The sequence below is a fragment of the Agelaius phoeniceus genome, chromosome 9, assembly GCF_051311805.1.
Source record: "Agelaius phoeniceus isolate bAgePho1 chromosome 9, bAgePho1.hap1, whole genome shotgun sequence".
In the NCBI taxonomy this organism is placed as follows: Eukaryota; Metazoa; Chordata; class Aves; order Passeriformes; family Icteridae; genus Agelaius; species Agelaius phoeniceus.
The window spans coordinates 3,072,805-3,098,760 of NC_135273.1; the positions used below are offsets into that span (position 1 = coordinate 3,072,805).

General features: G+C 42.1%; 1 protein-coding gene across 1 annotated transcript; it reads left to right on the forward strand.

Annotated features, from left to right (window-relative positions):
- Positions 1 to 2,852: 2,852 nt before the first annotated feature.
- DHX32 (DEAH-box helicase 32 (putative)) lies at positions 2,853 to 25,805 on the forward strand. Its single transcript, XM_054637556.2, has 11 exons — positions 2,853 to 3,413; positions 6,774 to 6,964; positions 8,134 to 8,506; positions 10,994 to 11,239; positions 13,351 to 13,450; positions 13,567 to 13,725; positions 20,805 to 20,996; positions 22,510 to 22,659; positions 23,641 to 23,831; positions 24,641 to 24,822; positions 25,559 to 25,805. Exons 1-11 carry the CDS (start codon positions 3,144 to 3,146, stop codon positions 25,749 to 25,751), a joined length of 2,247 nt encoding a protein of 748 aa, XP_054493531.2. The 5' UTR covers positions 2,853 to 3,143; the 3' UTR covers positions 25,752 to 25,805.
- The last annotated feature ends 151 nt before the right edge of the window (positions 25,806 to 25,956 follow it).

Consider the following 25,956-nt stretch of genomic DNA (forward strand, 5'->3'; position numbering starts at 1 on the left):
TAGCAGCATAAAAAGCAACCAAAACAACAACAACAAGAACTCCTGCTGAGACTATTAAAGTGTCATTTTCAGCAGCAGGACTCCATAAATCACAGAGACATCCTCACCTCGGCTTCTGCCCCTGCAGTCACTGCAGCTGCTGTGCTCACACAGGTGACTGCATCAGCTTTGTTATGTGCAAGGAGAGCCCTGTCCCAATCCCTGCTTTTGGCTCAGGAAACACCTTCCATGAGGATTTCCTGTCCAAAATGCAGCTCTCACCCAGCTTTCCTCCTTGCACGCCCTGCCTTGGGCTGTGCATGCTGAGCTGCAGCTCCAGCTCCAGCCTGGGCTCACAGCCCTGCAATCCAACAGTCCCAGGTCATGGACAAACAGAGGCTCAGCAGCATCACCCAGTCCCAGGGAATAAATCCAGCTCCAGCCTGGGCTCACAGCCCTGCAATCCAACAGTCCCAGGTCATGGACAAACAGAGGCTCAGCAGGACCACCCCGTCCCAGGGAATAAATCCAGCTCCAGCCTGGGCTCACAGCCCTGCAATCCAACAGTGCCAGGTCATGGACAAACAGAGGCTCAGCAGCATCACCCAGTCCCAGGGAATAAATCCAGCTCCAGCCTGGGCTCACAGCCCTGCAATCCAACAGTCCCAGGTCATGGACAAACAGAGGCTCAGCAGCATCACCCAGTCCCAGGGAATAAACTCAGGTGTCTGGGCAGGTAAAACACAGCCCTCGTTAGGAAAAACAAAGGTCAGGTTAATTCCCAGCAGGGGAGACACTGGGTCACAGATCAACCACACAAAGATAAAGAGGAAATAGCAAAAAACACCAGCACACAGCTTTGGGGGGAGGTTGTGTTAAAAGGGAAAATTATCAAAGCCTTCAGGACTAAAATAATTCAAGGTTAGGAGCAGCCCCTCCACTTCAGCTGCAAAGATGCTGTTCCACATCCCACTGGAGGGATCTGGCATCAAAGAGCCTGGGCTGGGAAAGAGGATGGAAGGAGGAACTGCTCTTGACAGCATCTGCTGGCTCTCATTTAACAACAATAAACTGTAATTCTGATGTGAACAGGCAGGATGTCTCACCTTCACATTTCACAGGCTTTGTTCACTACATTATCAAGTAAATTTAATCTAAACCCCTCAATTTAAACAACATCCTCGGGGTAAAAAAAAAAAAGAAGTGACACCCTTAAATTCCCATTTCTATTGCAAAATATTTCTGCTGAAATGGGGGAGGAAAAATGGGGAAGAAAGTTCTCTGTAATGCCACTGATAGCACAGATGAAGTTCTTTTAAATTACACACAGAAAATCCTCCTCTCCTGAAAGATTTAATAGCAAAGCTGCAAAGAGTAGCTGTGTATTAAGGAGCCTTTATTAAATATCCAGAACATGTTGTGTGGTATTTATTCCTTTCCTAGAGTGCATTATCATCAGCACTTGCACAACAATATATAATTTATATCAATAGCAAAGTTCTTATTGATATCTTTGAAAGCAGCTTATACCTAATTTACTAAAAGCACTCATCTGCAGAGAGTGTTTTGTTATTTATTAGAATTAATTAAATCCTTCTGTATTATGTTAAAGCACACATCTTGTAAGTCCTTGAAGGCCTGGCTGAAAAGAAAAATAAAGTTTTACTGGCTCTATTTTGGAAGAGATAAATAAAGTCAATCAGTCAACAGTCTGGTCTGTTAAAACATGATCACAAAAGGAAAACTAGTTTCAAAATATTTCATTTTCAAATAGTAAAATGTTCTTCTTGATTTGGTAACATTTTAATCTGCTTTCTTGTATTACACATACCAGAAAGGGAGAACAAGAAAAAATTGCTGTGCTATGACAATTCAAATTTGTTCAGTGAACCAGGAATATTGCTGTCCAATTCTCAGTGTTTAGGAGATGAGCCTGTACTGCAAATGAGGAAACCAGAGCTACTGCTTCTAAATATGTGAAAAACAAGGAAAATGCAGGATAATAGCAATTCATGTGTTTGCTTCAAGATGTTCTAATATTAATTTTACCCTAAAAAATCCTTAATGTTATTTTAAGATGACTTTTACCAAAAAAAACCCTTTGTGGGATTGAACTTCCAATCCCCTCCTGACATTTCTGCCTTATTGAGTAATTTGGGGCCCATTTGGGAGAGGCAGAGACCCCAAAGGCAGGGAGTTTGTACCAACAAGCAGGGAGGGATGGAACACAAAATGAGACAAACAGGGTGGATGAGAGGGACCCGTGAAGGTCAGAGCAAAAGTGGAATCCAAATGCAGCAGAATGGCCTAACTGAGCATGAAAAGTGGACATCAGCAGCCTCCTGGTGATAACTGCCCTCTGGAGCTAAAATAAAAAGAGTTATTTCATGTTTGTCTTACAGGCCAAGATTAGGAAGCTATTTTGCTACTTTTGAGTCCTCAGAGTTGGAGTTACTTTACATCAATAATGTTTTTTCTTCCACCACCTTCCAAGGCCACTTCTGGTGCCCTTGAAGGATTAGAACTGGGATTTTTTCATGTATTAAGTGTAGTTTAACTGCAGCAAAAGCTGCCAAAGCCTCCCAAGACCTCCAGGCTCATGCACAGAGTGCAATAAAAAGAGTTTTTGCCGGTGTGACTCACTGGAGCTCTGCAGAGAGCACAAAGGCAGCACCCAGGGGTGCAGCCTTTGTGCTGGGATTAGCTCCCACATGCCAGCCCTGCAATCACAGCCACAGCTCCAGAGCCTCCCCCGGCAGCCACAAAGGTCAGGCTCAGCTGCTCTGCCCAATTATTCCCCGGCTTGGACAAGAGCAAACACTGGGACTCGTGGGCTGGACTCAATGCTGAACTGCAAAATCTGCTCAGCTTCTCTTTCTGCTTCCACTGCTGCCATTTGGAAGATTTTGGGGTGATTATTATTTTTTAATCTATTTTCTCCAGGCTCACTGGGATTGTTAAACCACCCAGAGTGAGACAAGCAGACCACAAAGGCAGCTGGACACCGAGCCTGGACTTTTAAACCCAAGAGCTGTGAAATGCTAATCCTGGAGTGAGGAAAAATGGATTTGCTCAGGTTTAGGGGGCCAAAATGATCAATCAGCACACAAAGGACTCCTTCCATCACTAATGTGCTTTTGCTGGGAATAATATATGTAAGAAAAATGGAGTTTTTCACCTTTTCTCCAGAGAACCACTGCTTTTCAGAATTACTCGACGGCAGTGACGGGGATGAAGAGGAAATTCTTGTCTGTGGAGAAGATTTAGAGCTTAATCCTTTTGATGGCTTGCCTTACTCCTCCCGTTATTACAGACTGATGAAAGAGAGAGAAGAGCTCCCAATATGGCAAGAAAAATGTACTTTCATGGAAACTTTGCTTCATAATCAAATTGTGATTGTGTCAGGAGATGCTAAGACTGGCAAGAGCTCCCAGGTCAGTACAACAGACTTGGTTGGGGTTTTTTAATGTGTTTTTAGAACATTTAATGAGGTATGAATTTCAGAGTCACTGTAACTATTGTAATCCAAGGATTAAGGCCAGAAAGGGAAAGTGAAATGCAGAAGGTGAAGAAAGATTAATGCAGTCAAGTGCAGATTTAAAATATATTAAACATTTTAATAACTTTCTTCAAGCACTCAAAAATTTTTGAAGATACTCTGTGTTTTGGTTCTGGTTAATGCTGTATCAGGAAAGAAATCCAGGAGATTTGTCCTAAGATAAAGTGACAAAACATTCCCAGGGAATGAAGGATTGAAATCAGCAGGGCTGATTCTCAGGGAGAATTAATGGTCTTTCACCCACCTCAGCCAGGAGCAAATGTTCTCTCCAACAGCACAAAATTACTTTACAAAACTCCTGTTAAAAGCAACCACTGAAGCCACAGTCTCAGCTGAGTCTAAGCACACAAGTATCAGTCAGGGCTATGAAATTCTGCTTTACCAATATATAACAACCCAGGTCTGTTGTCACAGAGAGTAGAAAAGAATTTTCAAGTAAGTGCTATCAGCCAAAATCCTGTTGTTTATGACTGGGATCAGGAGAAAAATTTCTTGCAGGTAGAGCTGCAGGATAATTACTGTTACAGGGCACCTCATATATCCTACAGACTTCAGTGCTGGACACTTCTAGAGATCACATTTTAAACTAGACACATCACACCTCTCCCTGAAAATTCCACTGTTCCCATAAAAATGATTCACACCCAAATAATTTTTGGAGTGCCAAGTTTTTACCCCTTGTTATTGCCTGTAATTTACACACAAAAAATTGTGTAATAGTAAACAACTTGCTAAGAAATGTTAGCTTTTAAAATGTCCTTTAACAAGGCAAATTTTATTGAACCTTCAATAAGATGTAGCACATTGCTGGTTGGTTTTTAAACATTTCTAGAAATGCATATAACTATACAGAAATAAATTATATGTGGCTGATGCACCTAGGTTTAGATGTTAATTAAATGAAGGATTTGAAACCTAATCCATCCATTAAAATAATATTTTTAATGCAACTTTAATTTCTCATAACAACACATGGATATTTTCCAGTGTTGATGTTAGTAAATATATAAATTAAGGAGCTGCTGTGTAAGTTTCTGGAGCAGTCCAGTTTCAGTTATGTGTTTGCAGAGTAATTCATCTGAAATTACAGATATTGGCTGTGGCATTTGTCAGTTTGAAATCCTGGGATATGTTCTCCATGGATATGATCCAGCAGGGGCAGGTTTGCTGCTGAGCCAGCCCTGAACACAACTGCACTGACCTTGCTGTGATGCCTCAGGTTCAGCTTTTCTATTTTTCCCATTCTGTGCTGCTTTAGTGTGTGGGTCTGGGCTCACATCAGGGGATGCTGAGCTCTGTACACAGAGCAGGGAGACAAAACAATTCCTGCTCCAGCTGGGCACCAAGGACAAATGATCCAAATCTCAGCCCAGGAGCACAAACCCCGTGGGCTGGAGAGAGAAAAACAAGCAGGGTGGGACTGCAGGGGCTAAAGCTGGAATGGGACAATGAACTGCAAGATGCAAATGGAGCAGAACTGATCCCAGGGACAGAGCCCGTGCCCGGCCGTGCATTTTGGGGCCATTTTGGGTTGTGCTGCCCAAGGTGGATCTATTTGAGGCCTCTTAATGAATCCTTGCTTTATTCTTTAGCTCTATCCAGCCTCTGTTCTAGGTCAGCCTTCACAAGGCATCAGCTGGATCCATCAGCATGTGCTTGCAGTGACCCTGCTGTCACATCCTCCCCAGAGGCCCCTTCTGCAGCAAATTCCAACCTGAGTCCAGCTGAGCAATTCCCAGACAAACCTTCTAATCTAAGGAGAATTTAGGAAATTCCAAGAGCTGACATGGGCAATTCCTGTGCATGGTGCAGGCCCTGGCACGCAGCGAGCGCTCAGCTCGGTTTTGCTGTTCTGCACTGCTGAGAAGATTGCAGTTGTTCAGAATTCCAGTCCTGGAATAAGGTCCTAACAGGAATTAGCCTATGGGAAATTAGACTAATAATAAATTAGTAATTTCCATTATAATCTAATCAAACACAAACCCCACAGTTTGTACACCTCACCCTCTAAAATAAACATGTGTTTATTCCATGTGTTTAGTCCAGAAAATACTTATTAGTCTAGGGATAATGGGATAAATCCATTATCCCAATATAAAGGATTGGAAAATGTTATCATTGGCTTTGCAGTATATTCATTTTAATTTCCTTTACTAGGCTCTTTCACAGAATTCACAGAATCACTGGGTTGGAAGAGACCTTCAAGATGATCGAGTCCAACCCAGCCCCAACAGCTCAACTCAACCCTGGCACCCAGTGCCACATCCAGGCTTTGTTAAACACACCCAGGGATGGGGACTCCAGCACCTCCCTGGGCAGCCATTCCAGAGCTTTATCGCCCTTTCTGTAAAAAACTTTTTCCTGCTATCCAACCTGTATTTCCCTTGAGGCTGAGTGCTCTGGTTGTGTCAGTGCTGCTGGAGAAAGAGCCCAGGGCCAGCTGAGCACAGGCACCTTTCAGGAGCTGTGAGAGTGATGAGGGCAGCCCTGAGTCTCCTTTCCTGCAGGCTGAGCACCCCCAGCTCCCTCAGCCGTTCCTCTTTACAAAAAAAAAAAAAAAAAAAAGACGGGGGAAAAAAAAAATTAAATTCATGAAGCACTTTTGATAACATTGATTCGCTCAGCTCATAGCTTTGGTTTCCAAAGGAGCTGAGCGTGCTGATGACGGCGGTGCCGTGCTGTCCCCGCAGGTCCCTCAGTGCTGTGCCGAGCACTGCCTGGCCCTGCAGCCCTGCAGGGATTTCCAAGAGCCCGTCCGGCCCTCACCCTGGTGCCGTGCTGTCCCCGCAGGTCCCTCAGTGCTGTGCCGAGCACTGCCTGGCCCTTCCAAGAGCCTGTCCAGCCCTCACCCTGGTGCCGTGCTGTCCCCGCAGGTCTCTCAGTGGTGTGCCGAGCACTGCCTGGCCCCGCAGGGGTTTCCAAGAGCCGGTCCAGCCCTCACCCTGGTGCCGTGCTGTCCCCGCAGGTCCCTCAGTGGTGTGCCGAGCACTGCCTGGCCCTTCCAAGAGCCCGTCCAGCCCTCACCCTGGTGCCGTGCTGTCCCCGCAGGTCCCTCAGTGGTGTGCCGAGCACTGCCTGGCCCTGCAGGGGTTTCCAGGAGCCCGTCCAGCCCTCACCCTGGTGCCGTGCTGTCCCCGCAGGTCCCTCAGTGCCGAGCACTGCCTGGCCCTGCAGCCCTGCAGGGGTTTCCAGGAGCCCGTCCAGCCCTCACCCTGGTGCCGTGCTGTCCCCGCAGGTCCCTCAGTGGTGTGCCGAGCACTGCCTGGCCCTGCAGCCCCGCGGGGCCGTGGTGTGCACGCAGGTGCTGCCCCGGGCCGCCGTGGCGCTGGCCCTGCGTGTGGCCGATCAGATGGAGCTCGGCGTGGGCCATGAGGTCGGATACTGCGTGCCCTTCGAGAGCTGCTGTGGGCCTGACACCATCCTCAGGTTGGTGCCAGTCGCGGTTTTTAAAAATTTAAAAGTAATACAGTGGTTATAAAAATAGTAATATGATTAGAGTAATGATAATTTGGACGATTTGAATTAGGACAATATGAGACGATAAAAACAAAGAGTTACGGATGTCCGGGTACCTTTTTCTGGGCAGCATAAGCCCAAAAAAGGACCCACGTTAACAGAGGTTTAACCCTTAAAAACAATAGCCTGTTGCATATTCATACACCTCATACATGATGCATAAATTCCATTCAAACACAGCAACAACAGAAGAATAGCATTGAGGGGGATTTTTGGGAGATTAGAAATGCACTTAATGTAGCAAGTACAGGCAGGTGACAGCAGGAACACAGGGATTCAGCTTTTGAGCCTCCCAGAAAGTTATGAGAGTTATTTTCTCTGGTTCCTTAATATGGGAGGCACAAAGTATCATATCTAGACCACAATCTTTTTTCTCAGCCACCAGTTTCCAGTGAAGAAGAGGATGCCCACCACTTCTGAAAATCAATTTCCACCACTCTTCCTCTTAGAACCTGTCCTTTCTCTGTCTGTGGAGAACTCCTTAAACCTCATCCTGCCGCAGAACTTCCTGCAGCTGCTCCTGTTGAGAGGGAGATGAATCCCTCCCTCTCACACATCAAAACCTGCTTCAAGAATTCCAAGTCCTGCTGAGCAACACAACAAAAATAATATCCTTTTAAAAACCTGTCAGCAGCAGGGGTAGAAGTGAGCAGGGCCTTATGGTATAAATGAATTGCTCATCTTGGTTCTGGCTCTGCCTCAAGTGCACCTTCTTTTCCTCATCCAAAGGGATTTGTTCCTAGCTCAGGAATTATTTATGGCATGTGATGGAAGATGAAGAGATGATTTCAGGGCAGGAGGATTTCTGGTTTTGCCTGGAGCATCCTTTCCACCACTGTGTCTCAGAGTGTCATTGAATCACATCAGGTTTGTAGCTGCTAAAGGAAGGATTTGAACATGTAACTTGAGACTAAAAATACTCCCCGTTCTTATCAAACCTTTCCTGTTGGAACAGAAAGAACCAAGCTGCCCCCAAGACACCGAATTCATTTCTTACAATAATAGCCCAAGACTTCTGGTACTTTTGGTAGCTTTTTTTTGGTACTCTGCTGGTAGAGTGTGGTGTGCCTGTGTTGCAGGTACTGCACGGATGAGATGCTGCAGAGGGAAATGATGTCCACGCCCCTCCTGAGCTGCTACAGTGTCATCGTCTTGGACGACGTGCACCAAAGGACGGTGGCCACAGACGCCCTGCTTGGCCTCCTGAAGGGGGTGTTGGCAGCCAGGGCAGAGCTGAGGCTGGTGCTGCTGACTGCCCCCCACATGTGCAGCGCCCTGCAGGGTTTCTGTGGCGGGGTGCCCGTGCTGAGCGTGCGGGGCAGGCACCGCGCCCAGGCCGTGTTCTCCTGCAGCCCCCACAGGGACCCCTTCCTGCCGGCCCTCAGGCTGCTCCTGGAGATCCACCACACCAGGGAGAAGGGGGACATTGTCCTCTTCCTGGCATCTGAGCAAGTAAGTTGTGGAACTGATGCCTTAAGTTTTAGCTTTCGTGTTGTCCACGTTCTGGGCTGCGTTAGGAAATAATTCTGAACTTCATATGAAGTGCCAGCAAGTTCTGCTCACAGCTCAGGCACACAGAACAATCCTTTTCCAGGCCCAAAAAGTGCAAACAGAGAACTGGGGAGAGCAATTTGGGAGGATGAGACTGCATAACCTGGAGCTGGGATTGGACAATCAACCCCAGTATGGAAATGGACCAGAATTTATAAAAGTGTGAAAACTCGTGACACGCCATCCATCTTGGGTCCATCCACATTAAAAATAGAATCAATAAAGTCTCCATATTTCAGCAAAAATACTGCACAAAGAAACTTTGATTAAACTCCTGGCTGTCTATTCCAGGCAGATATTCTGAAAGCAACAACATTTCCACATTAACCCCAATATGGAAATGGACCAAAACTTATACAAGTGTGAAACTCGTGACTCATTGTCCATCTTGGGTGGAGCCATGGCCAGGCTCTTGAACTGCCCAGGGTGTATCTGTGAAGGCCTTTTAATAAATACCTGCTTTATTCTTTAACTCTGCCTAGTCTCTCTTCTAGGTAGCCTCTCTAGGAATCAAACCTGCTCTCTTCCTGATTTTAATCAGGAAATGTGGGTTTTTTTCTCTGACCTATAAATACCTTGCTGTCAGTAGCTAAGACAGCAGATCAGCCACCAGGTTTTATAATTTCAGGGTTTTCCTTCAAAGAAGTCATGGCATACATAATGACATGGCATACATATACTGTGTTTTATACACATAGAGCATCTATATAACACATAAATACTGTGTAGAAAATATATATTTTTCTGTAGGTTTAAAGAAAGGCCACCATCCTTTAGTGTGGTGCAAAAAGCTGTAGAAGCAGCACACAGGGGAACAGGCCACAAGGGCAGGGATTTAATAACCTGTCCTGGCACTGGGCATCCCAGAGTTTGTGTTATCCCCGTGGGGTGGGAATGGACACATGGACACAGGTCCAGCCTCCAGCAATGCCCTACAGCATAAGGGGGTTTTTACCTTCAGCCTCCCAAGGAGATTTTTCCATTTGGATTCTTCTTCCCAACCATTTGTGTGCACAGCAGCAGGAGGAAAAGGTCACTCCAGAGGTGTGAAAGAAAATCCAGGAATCTGCACAGGCTTGGACATTCTAAATAGTGACACCTTTGAACCTCTGTAGACAGCAGTGGTTCCCTAAATTCACTGCACCAGCAGGTCCTTTATAGCTGTCAAAGTAACCTGACAATCAAATAAATATTTCAGTAGTTGTGATTATTATTATTATTATTTTCCTGATAATGATCCCCAGTCTCCCACTGTGTGCCATTAAATCTGCTTTAGAACAACCATGTCCCCAGGAAATAATGACTTTTCACAAGCAAAGATAATTTACCACAAACTACCCAGGTAGTGTTTGTTGCTTTTCACTGTTAAAAGGGGGATGGATATGAAACACTTTTAATAATGTCAATAATCAGTTTTAAACCTTATAGACACCAATTTTACAAATGATAAAGTGATGAATTCTCTGTGGTCATCCCCATATTTACCATAGATAATGTTAGAGAAAAAACACACTCTCTTTCCATTTCAAAAGTTTCATTTCATTTCTGCTTAAAAGGGTTTGTTTTTTTTGACAGGTAAATTCCCCACAAAACTAGAATAGGAATTTCTTTCTTGCCTAGAAGAGATCACTCATTTTTCTCTCTCACAATGAACAGAACACTCATTATAAACCAGAACATCCCCTGAATTCTTGTTTAACTGTGATTTAAAGTTTCATAGTGGTAATGGTCCACTGTTCCCAAGCACTCAACTGTCTTTTAAACTAAACAAAAATATGAGTTAACCAAGAACATCAGAATTTATGAGCTGCCCTGCTGCCAGCCTTGCTCTTAGATGCCACTCTTGTATCTTTATAACAATTTTTATGGAGCACTTTCAACCTGTAACTGCTGGAATGTGCTGTCACTCTCAAAGAGAAACTCAGGCTGGCTTTTCAATTTTGCAAAACCTTTGCTAATAAAAATGCTTTTACAAAAATTCCCTTTCAGACTGAGGAAGGCCATGAATTATTTTTGTATGCCTTTCAAAAAATCGTGCAGAACACAAATGGTTTCTTATTAACCCCTTCCAACAGCAAAACACTAAAACAGCAACAAAAAGCTTTTACAATTCATATCCAACCTCTGGATGTGTGAACTCTTTTAAAAAAAAGCTGATGCTCCATCAACACGAGTTAGGGACATTTTATTGACTTTATTAAATCTTTATAGGGTTTATTAATCATTGGGGGGAAAAAATTGAAACCTTTACAATACTTAAATCTACTCAAATATAATAATTAAGAGAAAGTAGGGAGCTTCCTGCATATTTTGATCATTTTATGTGTTGCAATTGGACTAAGAATATAGCAGTTTTGTAAGGAAAAAATGTATTTCTCTTGATTCCAGGACATTGAAAAAGCTTATCAGATGATCAGACAGGAACAACCCAATTTAAACCCTGACCTTGGAGAACTCATCCCCATCCCTTTGTACCCCACAAAACAAGACCTGACTCCCAAACTAATTCAAAACAAGCAGAAATGCTGCAAAAAATACAGGAGGAAAGTGCTACTCACCACCAGCTCTGGAGAACCTCTGGTCTGGACTAAAAATGTGACTTTTGTCATCGATGTTGGTGTGGAGACAAGAAAGGTCAGTGAAGGGAACCAGAAGCACTTTGTCCAAAATAAACTCTGCAAAAGGGCTTTTCAGGCAGGGGAGAGGGAATTGTGCAGCTCAGATTAATGCAAATAGTCTCTAGAGGATCGTGTGGTTTTCTCTTCTTTCACAGCACAGGTTCCATGATATTTTTAACAGGCAAATTAATGGAATTTATATCATTTTCATGGGCATTTCTTGTGAAAACCAAGCAAGAAATCACAGTTATTTCACAAATTCAATCAGAAATTGAATTTTTGAAGTTTCTAAAGCCAGATGAACACTTGCAGTTGCAACTGCCACTCATTTGGGCACCAAACCCATGACAGGTTGGTTGTAAAATAAATCTCACTTGACTTCTGGCCTATCAGTCATGAATGTCTCTTCAGTATTTTACATAAAGCAAAATACAATCACTTCTTAGGCACCTATTGGCAGATCTCCTGGTTTAGGAGATTATTCTCATCCCTTATTTAATGATTTAGTAATTGCCCACACAGGGAATCTCTATTTTTTTCGACATGTGTTCCCATCCAAATGCTGCAATTTATCTAATTGCATTAGAAATAATTAGATAAATTAACTAAATAAATGGATTTATCTAATTCATACTTAACCTTTTCCAGTTCATTCTAAGTTTGGCCTCATTGTTTTGTTTTCCACCCTGGGAAGGATTAGTGCAACTGCAAAAAAAAAAGAAAAAATCCCATTTATTTCTACAAAACTGATGTCCTAAGTAGGAGGAACATGAACTGGAGAGCTGCACTACTACAGGTTTTGTAACTGTCCTGGTTAAAATAAAAATTCCAGTAACAGGCAAAAGAAACAATGTCATATATTTCCTTTCTATAGTACAAGGTGGAATAGCCAAAATTGGAGTTAAGTGTTCCTAACGTTGTGGAGCAGGGATCATTAATCCTGATTGGCCTTGCAAGTGTTTCAGGGAAAAGCTTGTGAGCTACCAGTGCTTGTCATCTGCATTGCAAAAATCTGTCATTTTAAAAGGTTTTTAACTGGGAATTATGAACTAACTCAGTCTCAAGGCAAGTTTAAAAAAGTTACAGATTTGTGTGCAAGGAGGAAAAGCCCAAAAGCAGTTTTCAATTAGACCATGCTTATTTCTTAAACTTATTCCTACAACTGCATTTTCTTGGATGGCAGAAATGAATTTCACTGCCATGGTGACCTGAAGCCCAAAGTACAATTCAACAAATTACAAATGTTGTGAATTTAAAATACAAATCATTGGGAACAAACCAGATCCAACAGTCCTGATGTCTGTCAAATCATCTCTATCAGGGATGCAATTTTTTACCTTTAAATTCAATTCTTTTGTTCAGTCTTGTGATATTCCTCCCTCACCAGTTCAAATTCCCATTCAGGCAAAGTCAGCTGAGCACAGAGGGAACAGGAAAAGTTCAGTGCAGAGCAAAATCCCACCTGGTCCTTGCAGCTGAGCTAAATCAGCAATTCACCTGCAGGAAAAGAAATTTGTGCCCTGCACTGAGGGATTTTTTTTTTTAAATTTTATTTTTTTTTGTCTGCTCAAAGCAGATAGAGTTGACTCAGAAGGCAGGACTAGAGAGCTGCCTTATCCTGGCAGTTTTATGTCTTGCTGGACACCACAGGTTTGTGGCCAGAGCAGGGAGTGAATCAGCTCCTCAGCTTAATCCAAATAAAGCATAATTAGGATAACTATAAAACATGGCATCATATATCTCCAATGCTGCCCTCATCCCCTGGCATTTCAGTATTAAGGCAAAAATCTGCAGTTAGGGAGCAAAATGCTGTCAGAAAATGTTGGGATTCTGTCACTGCAAGAAATTAATAATATTTTCTGATGTTTTTCTTGATGATACCATTTTCTGCTTCAGTAAGGTACATTTCTTCAGGGGGAAAAAAAAGACATTTATCTCAGAGCACACTTTAGAGTGACTGCAAAACATCTGTCAGTTTGTCAGGGTGCTGAGTGCTGAAACAAAAAGAAATGAAAACTGTTCCTACCCTTTCTGTGAAATGACCTAGAGAGAAATTCAGTACAGACCATTCATATTTTTGCAGCCCTTGTGTACTTGTCTGATGCTTGGTATCTCTTTCATTTAAAGGTGTACAATCCTAGAATCAGAGCAGACTCTGTTCTAACCCAGCCTATCAGCCAAAGTCAAGCAGAGGTGCATAAACAAATTCTGGGCATGTCTCCATCAGGTAGAAATATTAGCTCAAAATTTCAATCCATTAGCTCAAATTTATTAATACAATCAACGTGGCAACATGAGGAGGAAGCATTTTAAAAAAGGTAATTTTCCTGAATTCTCTTCCAGGGAAAATCTTCTGCTTGTACCCTGAAGAATTTACACACAAGGAAATGAAGGCAGAAATCCCAGCTAAAGTTCAGGAATCCAACCTCACCAGCTTGGTCCTGTTCCTGAAGAGGATGGACATAGCAGGCTTTGCACACTGTGACTTCATCAGCAGCCCAGGTAAGAGGATCCACCAATTTCTCATATTTTTATCATTATTTTAGAAGCTCTTTCCAGGTTAATTTTACCCTGTCACTCACAGGATTGTTTTTTATTTAAAGACTTGTAATAATATCACCCTGCTTTTCCCACTTACCTGCTACAGCAATAGCACTTAGAAAAAAGACCATAAAGTATCTGAATGGAATTGGAATGCTAAAAAAATATTCAATATTCCAAGTATCTTCTCATCTAGGTTACATATTATTTTCCTGTAACCCACAAAGAAAATTTGTGCCCTGTTGTACAAGGTATTGTACAGATATCCAACGAAATATATTCCTTTAATCAAAAGTTTACAGGCCAAATAAAGCCCTGTTGTTGCCTGGGGGATGTGTGTGGAGGAAATGAGCTCCCTCCTTATCCTCCAGCATCTCCCACCTCAAATTTACAATGGGCTGCTCCTTAAGGACAATATTCCTTGTAAAATAAACCCAAATATGCTTTCAATACCAGCCAGGGAAAACACTGGATTTTGAGGTAAGAGAAGAAAGGAAGTTGCCTTTGTTTTCCCCCTGACTTCATAATTTAGGTTTTTTTCTATAGGATATTTTCCTCTGTTCTGGCTTATCACAAACCCCAAGTGCCACTGCAGGTTCTGCTGAGGCTTTGAAACCCATTGAAGTGAGGGAAATAGCCCTGATTTCATTGGTTTGGGGATTGCTGGCTTCATTCTTGAAAATTTTCCAGTGCAAACAGGAAAATAATATGTAGAAAATAATTTCTTATATTATTCTGCCTTTCCTCGTGCACATACACAGAATTGGAATGATCCCTTCTATGTGTTGTTCACTGTAATTAATCAGTAATAAAGTGCTAATTCTCACTGTTGGATGTTGCAATAGATGGTTAAGTGGAATTTTTAAGAAAAAATTATTCTAATTTTCCTTTGTGTGTCTGTTTAGCAGAAGCATACCTAAAAGAAATAGCAAAAACCTTGACCAGTCTGATGGTAATTAATTCAAAACCAATGAGAATTGGAGTATTTTGGCCTTGTGTCATCTCCTGTGCTGAACCCACAAAATCTGCATGGAAAATGTTTATGGAATAGTTTGCTCCCACTCAAATTTAAAATATATTTTACTATTAAAAAAATATACTAAAACATATGAATGCTTTTCCTGGATATGAAGAAAGTTGGTCTTGAACTGTAGAAGGAATTAGCAGAATTATATGAGGGACGGCATTTGGCATTTTTGGGTTTAAAGGCACAATGGGGACAACATTCAGAGAGCATGAAGTGCTAGAGGCACACAAGGGCTTCACAGATACAGGAATTCTAAGTTTTGGCTGTATTTTTGGATGATGCAGCTGAAGAAAGCATTGTCCTGATGTGTAAAACCTTGTGAAGGTATTTGATGAGTGAAAGAATTGGCTTTACTTGGATGGGCATCACATATGACAAAGTTTTGCTGACTAAATCAAGAGTGTCAGGTGCAGGTACTGAACAGTTTTAGGAATTACTGAATTATTGTCCACTAAGTACAGTGGACAAACTGGGTGAACAAAGGAAAAATCCCACAAACTTCTTGAGCAAAGGAAAAATCCCACAAACTTCTTGAACAAAGGAAAAATCCCACAAACTTCTTGAACAGAGGAAAAATCCCACAAACACTGCAGGGGTGCTCTGAAAGGAGGGGAGAAAGGATTGCACAATTTCCTTGGCTGCTTCCTGCCTTACACAATTAAACATTTGAGACACAGCTTTGATGATCCAGCACAGCTCTTCCTTTAACCAGGACACATCACACATGGGCTTTCTTTCCACTTTGGAGCAGACAGGGAACTTTTTTCCTAGCAGCACTTGGATTGATCCCTACAGAACCCTCCAGAGATGAGGGCAAAGCTGCCACAGTCAGAACAGAGTTTGGAGTGCCTGCTGGGAAATTCTCTGAAAGAAACTGGAGAGCCCAAGGGAGAAATTTGTCAGGGGAGTCAATTCTTGTGTTGGAACAGCTCACAGAACTCAAAACACATCAGGCTTTCAAACCCAAGGATGGTTTGGGCTGGAAGGGACCTTAAAGATCACCCAGTTCCATCCCTGCCATGGGCTTGGCTGTTCCATGGCTCTTCCCCTCCTTGGAGCTGAGTTCCCTTGGAGGAAAAGGAGTAAAAACATTGCAGCATCCCCTGGGTGCCACAGGCTTCCCTCTGCTCTGTTTCTGTCCAGCAAACATTCTCACCTGCTCTGGGCAGCTGAAACACAGGGAGCCCTTAGGGGCTCTGAGAGGTGCTGGGGTCCCCATGCCTGGGGGTGTTTAACAAGGCCTGGATGTGGCACTGGGTGCCAGGGTTTGGGTGAGGGGTTGATGATCTTGAAGGTCTCTTCCAACCCAGTGATTCTGTGAATTCTGTGAATTCTAGGTGAATTTCTCCTAGCAAAAAATAGCAAGTTTTCACTGAGATGACAGAGTAAGACAGGGCATGAGCTGGTGAACAAACAAATCAGAAGGACACTGGAATTCATAGCAAGAAGGACTTCTCAATCTGTCTCCTGCACATGGAGAACGTGCAGCAGATAAGAGACAAAAAATACATCAGTAAAACATTTTACATTTTATTTCTGCTCAGCAACAATGTGCACAAGGGATTTTTTTTTCCCTGCTGCTCTTTGAGGAGAAATAAAAGCCTGGATTAGGTCTGACTCATTACTGCATTATGAAAGCAACAAACATGTCAGGCTTACAGCTGCTGCATTTAATTCATGCCATAATCGAGAGCAGCAAATGCAGCAGAGCTCGTTCCCCTTTCTGGAATTCATGAGCCAGAGGAAAATGAACCTGGCACTGCAGCTCCAAAGTGCATCAGAGGGGTTTCCTGTACCCCTAGAACAGGGATGTGTTTGCATTCTGATCAGTAAATCAGATAGATCTTTGCTGGGGTTTATAATGGGACAAAAGAATTCCAGTCCCATGGATTGCAGCAACGCTGAGTACTTTTGTAAATTACTGTAAGTACTTTTGTAAATTTAAACTAAGTGAATCATTAGAAAGATGAAGCCATGTAAAATTTCTCTGTGGGATCAAGGGGAAAGCATTTGCAGATTCTGCATTCATTCAGAATTTCCCTAAACAATTTTCAGATTAAAGGATGTATCAATGGTCATGACCATGACATTGAGAGCTATGCTTTCACAGCCCCCTGGAGAATATATTTCTGGAAAATCCAGAATAACAAGAGTTGTATAAATTTACATCATTTCAAATTGTTTCAGAAAAATTAATTGTTGGCATATTTTCACTGGAGACTGTCAAAGTCAGAAACTCAATCCACCACGTAAACTCTGCTCAGCAGAGATCACTTCAGGGCAGATTTATTATCTTACATTTACTTGTGAATTCTTTGTTGTATTAAATTCTGGATTTCATCAATTAAATGATGTGTGCAGACATTATTCAGTATATTCTGTCAGGACAGGGCAGGGCAGGCCCTTCCTGGCTGTCCCTGCTGGCAGAAAAGCACATCAGGGACCATCACCAGCCAGACTGGAGGAGTGATGAAGCAGCATGAGGGAGAATGGAAATACTGCAGAGTGTGAGCTTGGGGAGGTAATTTTTAATGATCAACTATCATTTCAAAATAATAGTTCTAACTGGTGGCTTCACAGCAAAACACACACATAAAAAATCCTGACTCAGAAGGTACAGGGGGAAAAAGAGAATCAGGACAGAGAAACTCGTGCTTGCAGAAGAAAAACCTTTGCATAATTTGAGGAAAACTTGGCATAGAGTCCTCCTTGTTCCCAGTTTGCTGTCCAAGGAGCAGTGTTAGAAAGCAGGAACAGCAAACACCCTTCCCCAGGACTGCTCTGCCTGCAGGAATTACTTGGGCAGTTCTTTCTGCTCTTCAGCCCAACAGAACCTGCAAATCCTGGGGTGTGCCAGGCAGAGCATCAGCTCCTTTAACACAACATCCCTTCACCCCCTGACATCCATGGCAGCTCTTTTTTTAAGTTATTCCTCTGGAAGGAAAAGATCTATCCAAAAAAAGGTATTTTACATCCTCAGCATTTGCAGAGTAGGCAACCAGAACACAGGAGCTGTGGATCTCCAGAGAAGCACAGGAGAGCAGTTAAATGGACTATTAAAATCCCAAAATTTAAGTTTCATTCCTATCTCTAATATCCACTTATTACAGACCAAATCCTTAAATCACTTGCTTCCCAATGCAACAAAAATAATACTTTTTAATTTATTTGCTCACACCTTGAGCACTTGGCATTTCAGCCATCTGGGATGTGGTGCTGAAGACTACAGGTGTAGCTGACTTTAGAGACAGAATTTACTCTGTTCACATCAAAGTCACAGAAATATGAAACCAAGAATATCATTTCAAGTAGCTTGAAACTCTCAGATAAACTGTTCCAGTGCCAACAATAACATTAAGTTATAGATTTGCTTTCCTAAGCCTAAGAAGGATCAAAAGCAGGATCTGTATTTACATAAAACTGGTCAGATCTCCTGAAATGAGTCCAGAGCAGCCAAAGAACACAGAGCAGGGAAAGAAATATCAGGTTAGGAAATGCCTTTTAAAATTCCAGGGATGTGACAGCTTCTTGTTGAAAGCACAGGACACATCTTGAGAGGGTTTTTGAGCTTTGCTGCTGTGAAAGCAGCAGTGGAGTCACAAATCCTCGTGCTTCACACCTCAAGGCACCAGTGGCTGGTGCTGGCACGAAGCCCTAAAAAGCCCTACTCTGTTTTTTTATTTTTGCTTTTTTACTGTTCCTTCACCTGCTCTAATCCACCTTTACTGTCTTGTCCTTTTTAGAGCAATAAAACTCCAGGAATCTTTTTTGTTTTTTTAATTTTATTTTTTTTTTCCAGAACACTCATAGCAAGACAGGGAAGTAATTTGTGCTTATAAATCTCAAGACAACTAACTCTAGGGTATAAAAATGCAAATTACTGATGCCATCAGGGGGTTGAAATTGGCAGCCATATAAGCATGTATTTTGTGAGCTCTAGCACAAACTACCTTGTTGAATTCTGGAAAATAGCTTTCCATGATCTCCTAGTAATTACTACACGTCTGAGTGACCCTTTTACTACCCCTGGTTTTCAATCACTGATTTTTATTTCCTGTCACTGACTCATATTCATCATCAGCTGCTACTTCTCATTTCTTTAAAACTCCTAAGTATTTTCTTCTCAGATACTTCAATTTTTGCAAGGCCTCATTGTTTATCCCACTAAACACCACATTTTTTATAATAAATGAGCTCTCTAGAGAGAATTTTTCAGGCAGAGGGAAGAACTCTTAAGACTGAAATGAAGCAGTTTCATAAGGAATTTGCAGGTTCCCAAGAGAATTTGTGTGAGAACTGGGTGTTTTAAACTTAACCAAAGTCACATTAGCAGATTGAGATGCTGGAGCAGTTCTGGAAAAGCTCATGAAAGGGGAATTAATAAACTATTTTTCCCCTTCAGAAATAGCAGAATGAGGTTAAAAGCAACAGGTGCTTGTTTGCTTCCCATTTTACTTTTTCCTTGACTCTGAGTGGTTAATTCCAGAGAGATGGCAATAAACAATTCACTGCCAATGAAGTCAAAACCTGACCTCAAGATTTTCTTGCAGAATGTGTGGGGAGAGTGTGGCAAAATGTGACCCAGCAGCTCATTACAGCCTTTTAGTCTTGGTGATGCCACACACATTCCCACTCTTAATGAATGCAAGAAATTATTTCAGTCATCTACTAATGAAGATCCAAGTGCAGATGCACCCCCTGCCTGTGTGGGCAGCTGTGCCTGTGGCCTGGATATTTTATTTAGGGATTTTTTTCCCCATTAATGTACAGACTGACAAATGGCCAGTGCAGCTTCCCAGGGCTGGGGGTGAGGCCAAGTCCTGCTGCAGTGGAATTTCTGCCACCAGCTTCAAATTGAACTTGTTGTCCATAAAACTGAGAAAATATCAACCAGATCCTTAGGCTGGAGTGAGGAGAAAGTTGCTGCAGTGGTTGGAGAGCAGCTGTGAATGTAAATGAACTGCTACCCATGAAAGATATTGACCATTCAATATAACCTGGAATAGAAATCTACCTTGGAAAAGAGCTGGGAGGAAAGAACCTCAAAGAACCTTCACACTTCAGGAGTTCCCAAATCTCCACCATGTTTTTCATGCTCTGGAAACAATGTTTTGGAGTGTAGGCCTGACAACTTCAACTTGAGGGTCCCTCTTTCAACCTTCAGAACTGGAGCCACAAAAAGCTCTTCTATGCTTGTTTAACCTCTTGTTATCACCATCAGTTTTCTTTTCAGACCTGCTCAGTTCCTAATTTTAAGTGTTGATTTGTTTAATCTTGTCCTCTCAGGATATTTTCTTATATTCCCTCATTATTTTTGCTGCCTCACTGTTGTCACTTCTACCTGTGGAGGTTGTAAGGAAGTTATAACCCACACTAAGGGAGTGTTATTCAATGAACATTCACACTGAACATTGAATTTTGTGGAGTGAGGAAGTACAGACGATTGCTATGGAGACATTTTCTACATTCCCATTTTTCTTCTGGTATTATGAGAATCTATGTATAAAAAGTATAATAATTAAAAAGACAACCAAGAGAACTCCAAATACCTGGAAGAATAGCAGTTATAACTTCTGTAAATATCAGAATATCTCCTCTGGTTAAAAAAGATCTTTCCTAGACCTGTTCTGTATCTTAGCACCCCTCATATGTAACCACCCCTCTTAAAAAAAGAATAAACATAAAAAACCCACCTGAAATCTGCCAATACTGGAAGCAGTTTTGACAGAGTCTGGGAGTATTGAGGATTGTGTCCAGGCTTTTGACAAAAATTGTTCTGACATTAAAAGTATCAAAAAAGTGATTTGCAGCTCTGTGATTGTTACCTCTTCTTTGCTTCCTCTAGAATTTTCTCAGTCTTTCATTCATCCATTACTTTTTGGTCTTAATCACTTATTTTTGTTCAAATACCAGAAGTATCATTTTCCCACAGCTGAACTATTATAATGAGAGTTCAGACATCCATTCCTGTGCACCACTCTCAAGAACTGGAATTCTCTTCCCTTTTCCTTAGCTCCTGAAAGCCTGATGCAGGCTTTGGAAGATCTGGATTATCTGGCAGCGCTGGACAATGATGGAAACCTCTCTGAATTTGGGATTATTATGTCAGAATTCCCCCTGGATCCTCAGCTGTCCAAGTCACTGCTGGCTTCCTGTGAATTTGAGTGTGTGGATGAGATGCTCACCATTGCAGCCATGGTCACAGGTACTCTCACTGCAGGCCTTGTGCCACCTGCCCAGTCCAGACTCCTTCCATATCTATCCACAAAAGCAAATTCTTGTTATTCTCATCCTGCTTACTTCAAGTAAATGAATATATTTGGCTGTTCAAGTTTTAACTGTAAGGATACAAGGAAAACTAAGTAAAGAATTCCCACTTCCAGAATTCCATTTCCAGGCTTCAGCTGCCCATTGGCTTTCTGCCTTTTGTCAGAAACATCCCTTCAAAATGAAACTTTCTCATATTAATCTACATTTGTGACAGATCAGTGCAGCAAAATAAAGGAAGTTCTAATTAGAAAACATTTTACTGTTTACCTACAAAGAATCACTTTGTGATCTTGTCTTTCTACTTCAAATATTTTATAAAACTGACATAACCTTGTAGTCTTGAGCAGCAAACAAATGAACCACAAGCTATCAAGCTGCATGAGTTGTTCTCCTTGTAGGACAACTTTTTATGCCCAAACTGGGTTGATTTTTAACTTGTGATGGTTTTTCTAAAGTACATACAACAAATGTAAATGTTTGAGCATAGGAACAATTCCATTTTAGAAAAGCTCAAAAGACACAAAAGTAAAATGCACTGGAAAGCCCAAATTTCAACACAGAGGGGCAAATTAAGGCATTAAATCAAAAGATGTCTTTTTATAATAAAGAAACCATTTGTTGGATTCTGGCTGAATTAGGTTGTGACATTAGGAAGCTTTTTTGGCATCAGTCTGGGAGAAAGCTGCTCTTTTGTGTTTGCAATACATATTAACTAAATAATATCATTGTTGCCTCTGGAAATGAAGGGATGGGACTATTGTCAGGCTAAGAAGGATTTATGGCTCAGACAAACATCAGGCTCAGAGTCCCTGAGATTTCAGAGGAGCAAGCATTCAGCCATAGCTCAAGAGCAGTCACAAGTTCTTTGTTACAAGGCACTCTAGAACTTTCTAAGCCAATGGACAGGTGCCACCACAGGGTTTATTTTGCTTTTCTGACCCATCACCTTTACTCACTTCTGCTGCACTGAGGATACTTTTGTCCAATGGGCTCCTGTCTCACAGGCACACATCTGCTTCTGTTCTGACTTCTGAACTCTCAGTTTATTCCACACAACCCCACCCCTACATTATAAACCCTTCACCACCTTATCAGTGCAGTTTCTCCCTTACTTCAGGCATGTTCTTACTTACAACTATAGAAATATGAGTTTATGATTTTTCTGCTTAATATCTGTGTATTGTATTTTTACATCAATCCAAGCTTCTCCCAAGGCTGCAGATCAAACCCTTCAGTGTCTGTGGGAGTTTCTGTTTTTCTGATTCCCCCAAAACAAGACTGGAAGGACACCCACAGAATAAACCCTTAGTGAATGCAGCAGGTTCAGTTCTTCAGCACTGTTCCAATACTGGGGCTTAAATGCAACTGAGGAAGGAGAAACCCAAAAAGAACAATGGGTTTTGTGCGTGCACCTCTGTGTTTTCACCACTGCCCTGGTTTCCCCTCAGCTCCCAGCTGCTTCCTGCACGCCCCTCCTGGCACAGAGGAGATCGCTCGGAGCCGCTGGCGCCGCCTCTCCCACCCTGCAGGAGATCACTTCACCCTCATCAACGTCTTCAACGCCTTCAGGGCAGCCACTGCCAGCCCCACACAGCCAGGCAAGTGTGCCCGAGCCAACAGCAGCCCACCGGCACCACTGTGGAAAAAACAAACCCAAAAATCTGGTGGTTCTTTCTAGAATTGCTGATATGTGGGGAGAAACCTATGGGAGTAGCTATTGCTGATGAATATTAATTGACTAATTAATTAAAAACGTCCTAGGACAGCATCTCTTACCCAACAGGGATCCACAACCACTATTCCAACTGTCCTTTGAAGTGGCACTGTGCAAAACCAGAATGATGGTTCCTCCTGTAGAAGCACAAAATCCAAGTTTAGGATGGATAAAAGCTGTTGAGGAGGGCCTCAATTCCCCCAACAGCCCAACACACAGCCAAAAAACTTGTGAACTGAATAGGATAGCTGTGAACTGAAAGGAAAATTTAAGGGACAAATGGAAAGCAGTAAAGTTCACATTTGCAGGAGCACAAATAAAAGCCAGGAGGCTGCAGAGCAGCAGAAACTCTTCACTGCATTTTCCCCTGCTCCAGGTCATTTAGGCCCAGTCCAGTGCTCAGACAGCAGAGGGATAAATTTGCACACACTGAGTAAAACCTTGAGACAGGGAAGCAGGATTGTCTCCTGTTCAGTCGTGTGGAATGCTGCAGAGAGCTCCAGCAGAACCAGTCCTGTGCAGCACCAGCACTACAGGTGTGATTTCAACTCCACATCCTGCCTAAATCCACAAGGCCTGAAAAACAGAATTGCTACTCATTCTGTGGTGAGCTTTACTCAGAGCTCAAAGAGAAGGGGTTAGATTGAGGAAGAAATAGCTGCAATTCTGTAAAACTGACTGAGGATATCCAGTATTGCCCCCTGACTTTGTGACTGAGCCTGAGCTGTCTGTATGGCTCACTACCAGAATTTTGGACATCACCTGCAGCAGTGCAAGAACATTTATTAGCATTTATTGCACAGAGCAGCACCTCTGCAGCAGTGAGAATTCTGCTTTAAGCCAAACCCTTGTTTTCTCCCCACAGACCTGAGCAGGGAGCAGTGGTGCTGTGAGTATTTCCTGAGCTGCTCCGCTCTGAGCACAGCAGAGATGATCAGAGCCGAGCTGGTGGAGATCATGAAGCGCATTGAACTTCCCATCTCAGAACCAGACTTTGGATCAGAAGCAAATCTGCTAAGCATTAAGAAAGCTCTTTTATCTGGTTACTTCATGGATGTAAGGAAAAACACTGTGGTTTCATCTTCCTGCACTGTTAAATTATGTAGAATGCTTTCAGAAAACTTAAGTTCATTAGTGAAATCTCTTGATTACCATAAAAGCCATTTTTTTCCCAGTCTATCAAACACTTCTTCTCATTTTCATCCCCCTTTTCTCTGAGGTTCATCTCTCACTGCATGGAGTTCACACTCTCCATAGCAAGAAAAAAACTGCCAATATGCCTTTCACTCAAAGAACTCTTACACCTCAAAAAAACCTCTTGAAATTGCAATATTCTCTCAGGAATTATCTCCTTTTTGAAGGTGAAAAATTGCCTGGAAATAGAGAAATGACTTGGATATATTTAGGTGTGCATAACAGACAGCTTGCCTCATCTCAGGAAGGCACTCTTAACTGTAATTGTAAATGTAAACTAGATTGATTTATTCCCACTTGAATCCCCAGGCTTTCCTTTACATGTGCACAGTTTCCACACAAAAATTACCTCTCCCAACTGCACATTTCATGGCCTGACACATTGTATTTAAAACAATGTGCTAAAAAATACATGTTTGAATGCCTTCACACAGACCTGCAAAGCCAAACTCTGAGAGTTTTGTATTTCTTGTAGCTTCCTTTCAAATACACAGATGAACATTTTCTTTAAGTCCCATTTCATGGTATCCACTCCCAAGCTTTCCCACAAAAACTTGGGAAGAGTTTCCAGTTGAAAGTATCTGGAGGGAAGTTTAATTTCTGGTTGAAATCTAAAAGGCACTGATCAATTAAATAATGGATAACTCTCCACATTGTTATTTTTTTCTTAGATTGCTCGTGATGTGGATGGCTCAGGGAACTATTTAATGTTAACACACAAACAAGTGGCCCAGCTCCACCCCTTCTCATCCTATTGCAACACCAGGAGGATTCCAGAATGGGTTTTATTCCATGAGTTCAGCATCTCAGAGGGCAATTCCATCAGAGTTGTCTCTGAGATCTCCCCCCATCTGTAAGTGAACTGTGATGCAAATCTCCTTCACTCCTGAAATCATCACTTTGGGAGGATAATAAAAATAGAAAGGGAAGATCTGTAATCCCAGGCCCTCACTATTCTCAGCAGTTGCCACTGTAAATGTAATCAATTAAAAAAGTCCACATTATGAGCTGCAAAAGTTTCTTACAAGGTAAAATATACAGAAAAAAATTCAATCAGAGTTAACAGAGCAGGGTACTCACACATGAATCCAGCTGGAAAGGTCTTTGCTCCCTGAATAGCTGTTTTCCAGCAAATCCTTTTCTTAACATATTTTCTGTACCCAGCCAGCTGAAATCATGGCCTGTAATGGATTCAGGGAGAAACCAGAGTCCTCCTTCTGCAAAAATCTCTTTACACAAAGAATATACATTATATATTTCACTCTCCCATCTTTTGCATTCCCCATGTTTATAGGAGAGCTGTTTTCATAATGTTATTGAACCATTCTGCTCCAAAGCAGGGAAATTCCTATTTAATGCAGCCTGCAGCACTGGGAACTGCACTGCAGCTCAAGTGCAGGCTGAGGATTTTCAGTGCTACTGAAAGCACAAACTCCTGCTACATCTTGCAGAGAATCTTGGATTCTTGCAGAGTTTGGGGCTTAAATATCAACTCTGTAGTTCTTTTGGATATGCCTAGAAATAATTATTCAAGTATTTCAAAAATCAATTACAAATGAATATAATGTTTTGTGTGATTTTCTCCCCAGATTTGCAGAGCTGGTGCCTCAGTATTATTTCAGCAATCTGCCTCCAAGTGAAAGCAAGGATATTCTGCAGGAAGTGATCAATCACTTGGCACCTGTTTCAGCCACAAAGGAGGAACAGAAAACTGCCAATGACAGCAAAGAGAATGAAGACTTTCCCCAAACTCCCACTGAGCAGAGATGTGTTATTCAGTGAATTTAGACTGAACTCTCACATACTGGACAACAATAAATAAAAGCAATATATCCAAACCACATCCCCACCTTAACCTGTGTAATTATTTCAAACTTTTGACATAAATACATTTAACAGAAGGAACAAAGAAAAAGCACTTTTCTCAACAAAAGGAGATTGCAGGCATTATTTTGGAACAAAACCACCTGATTTAGCTTTGGTTAAA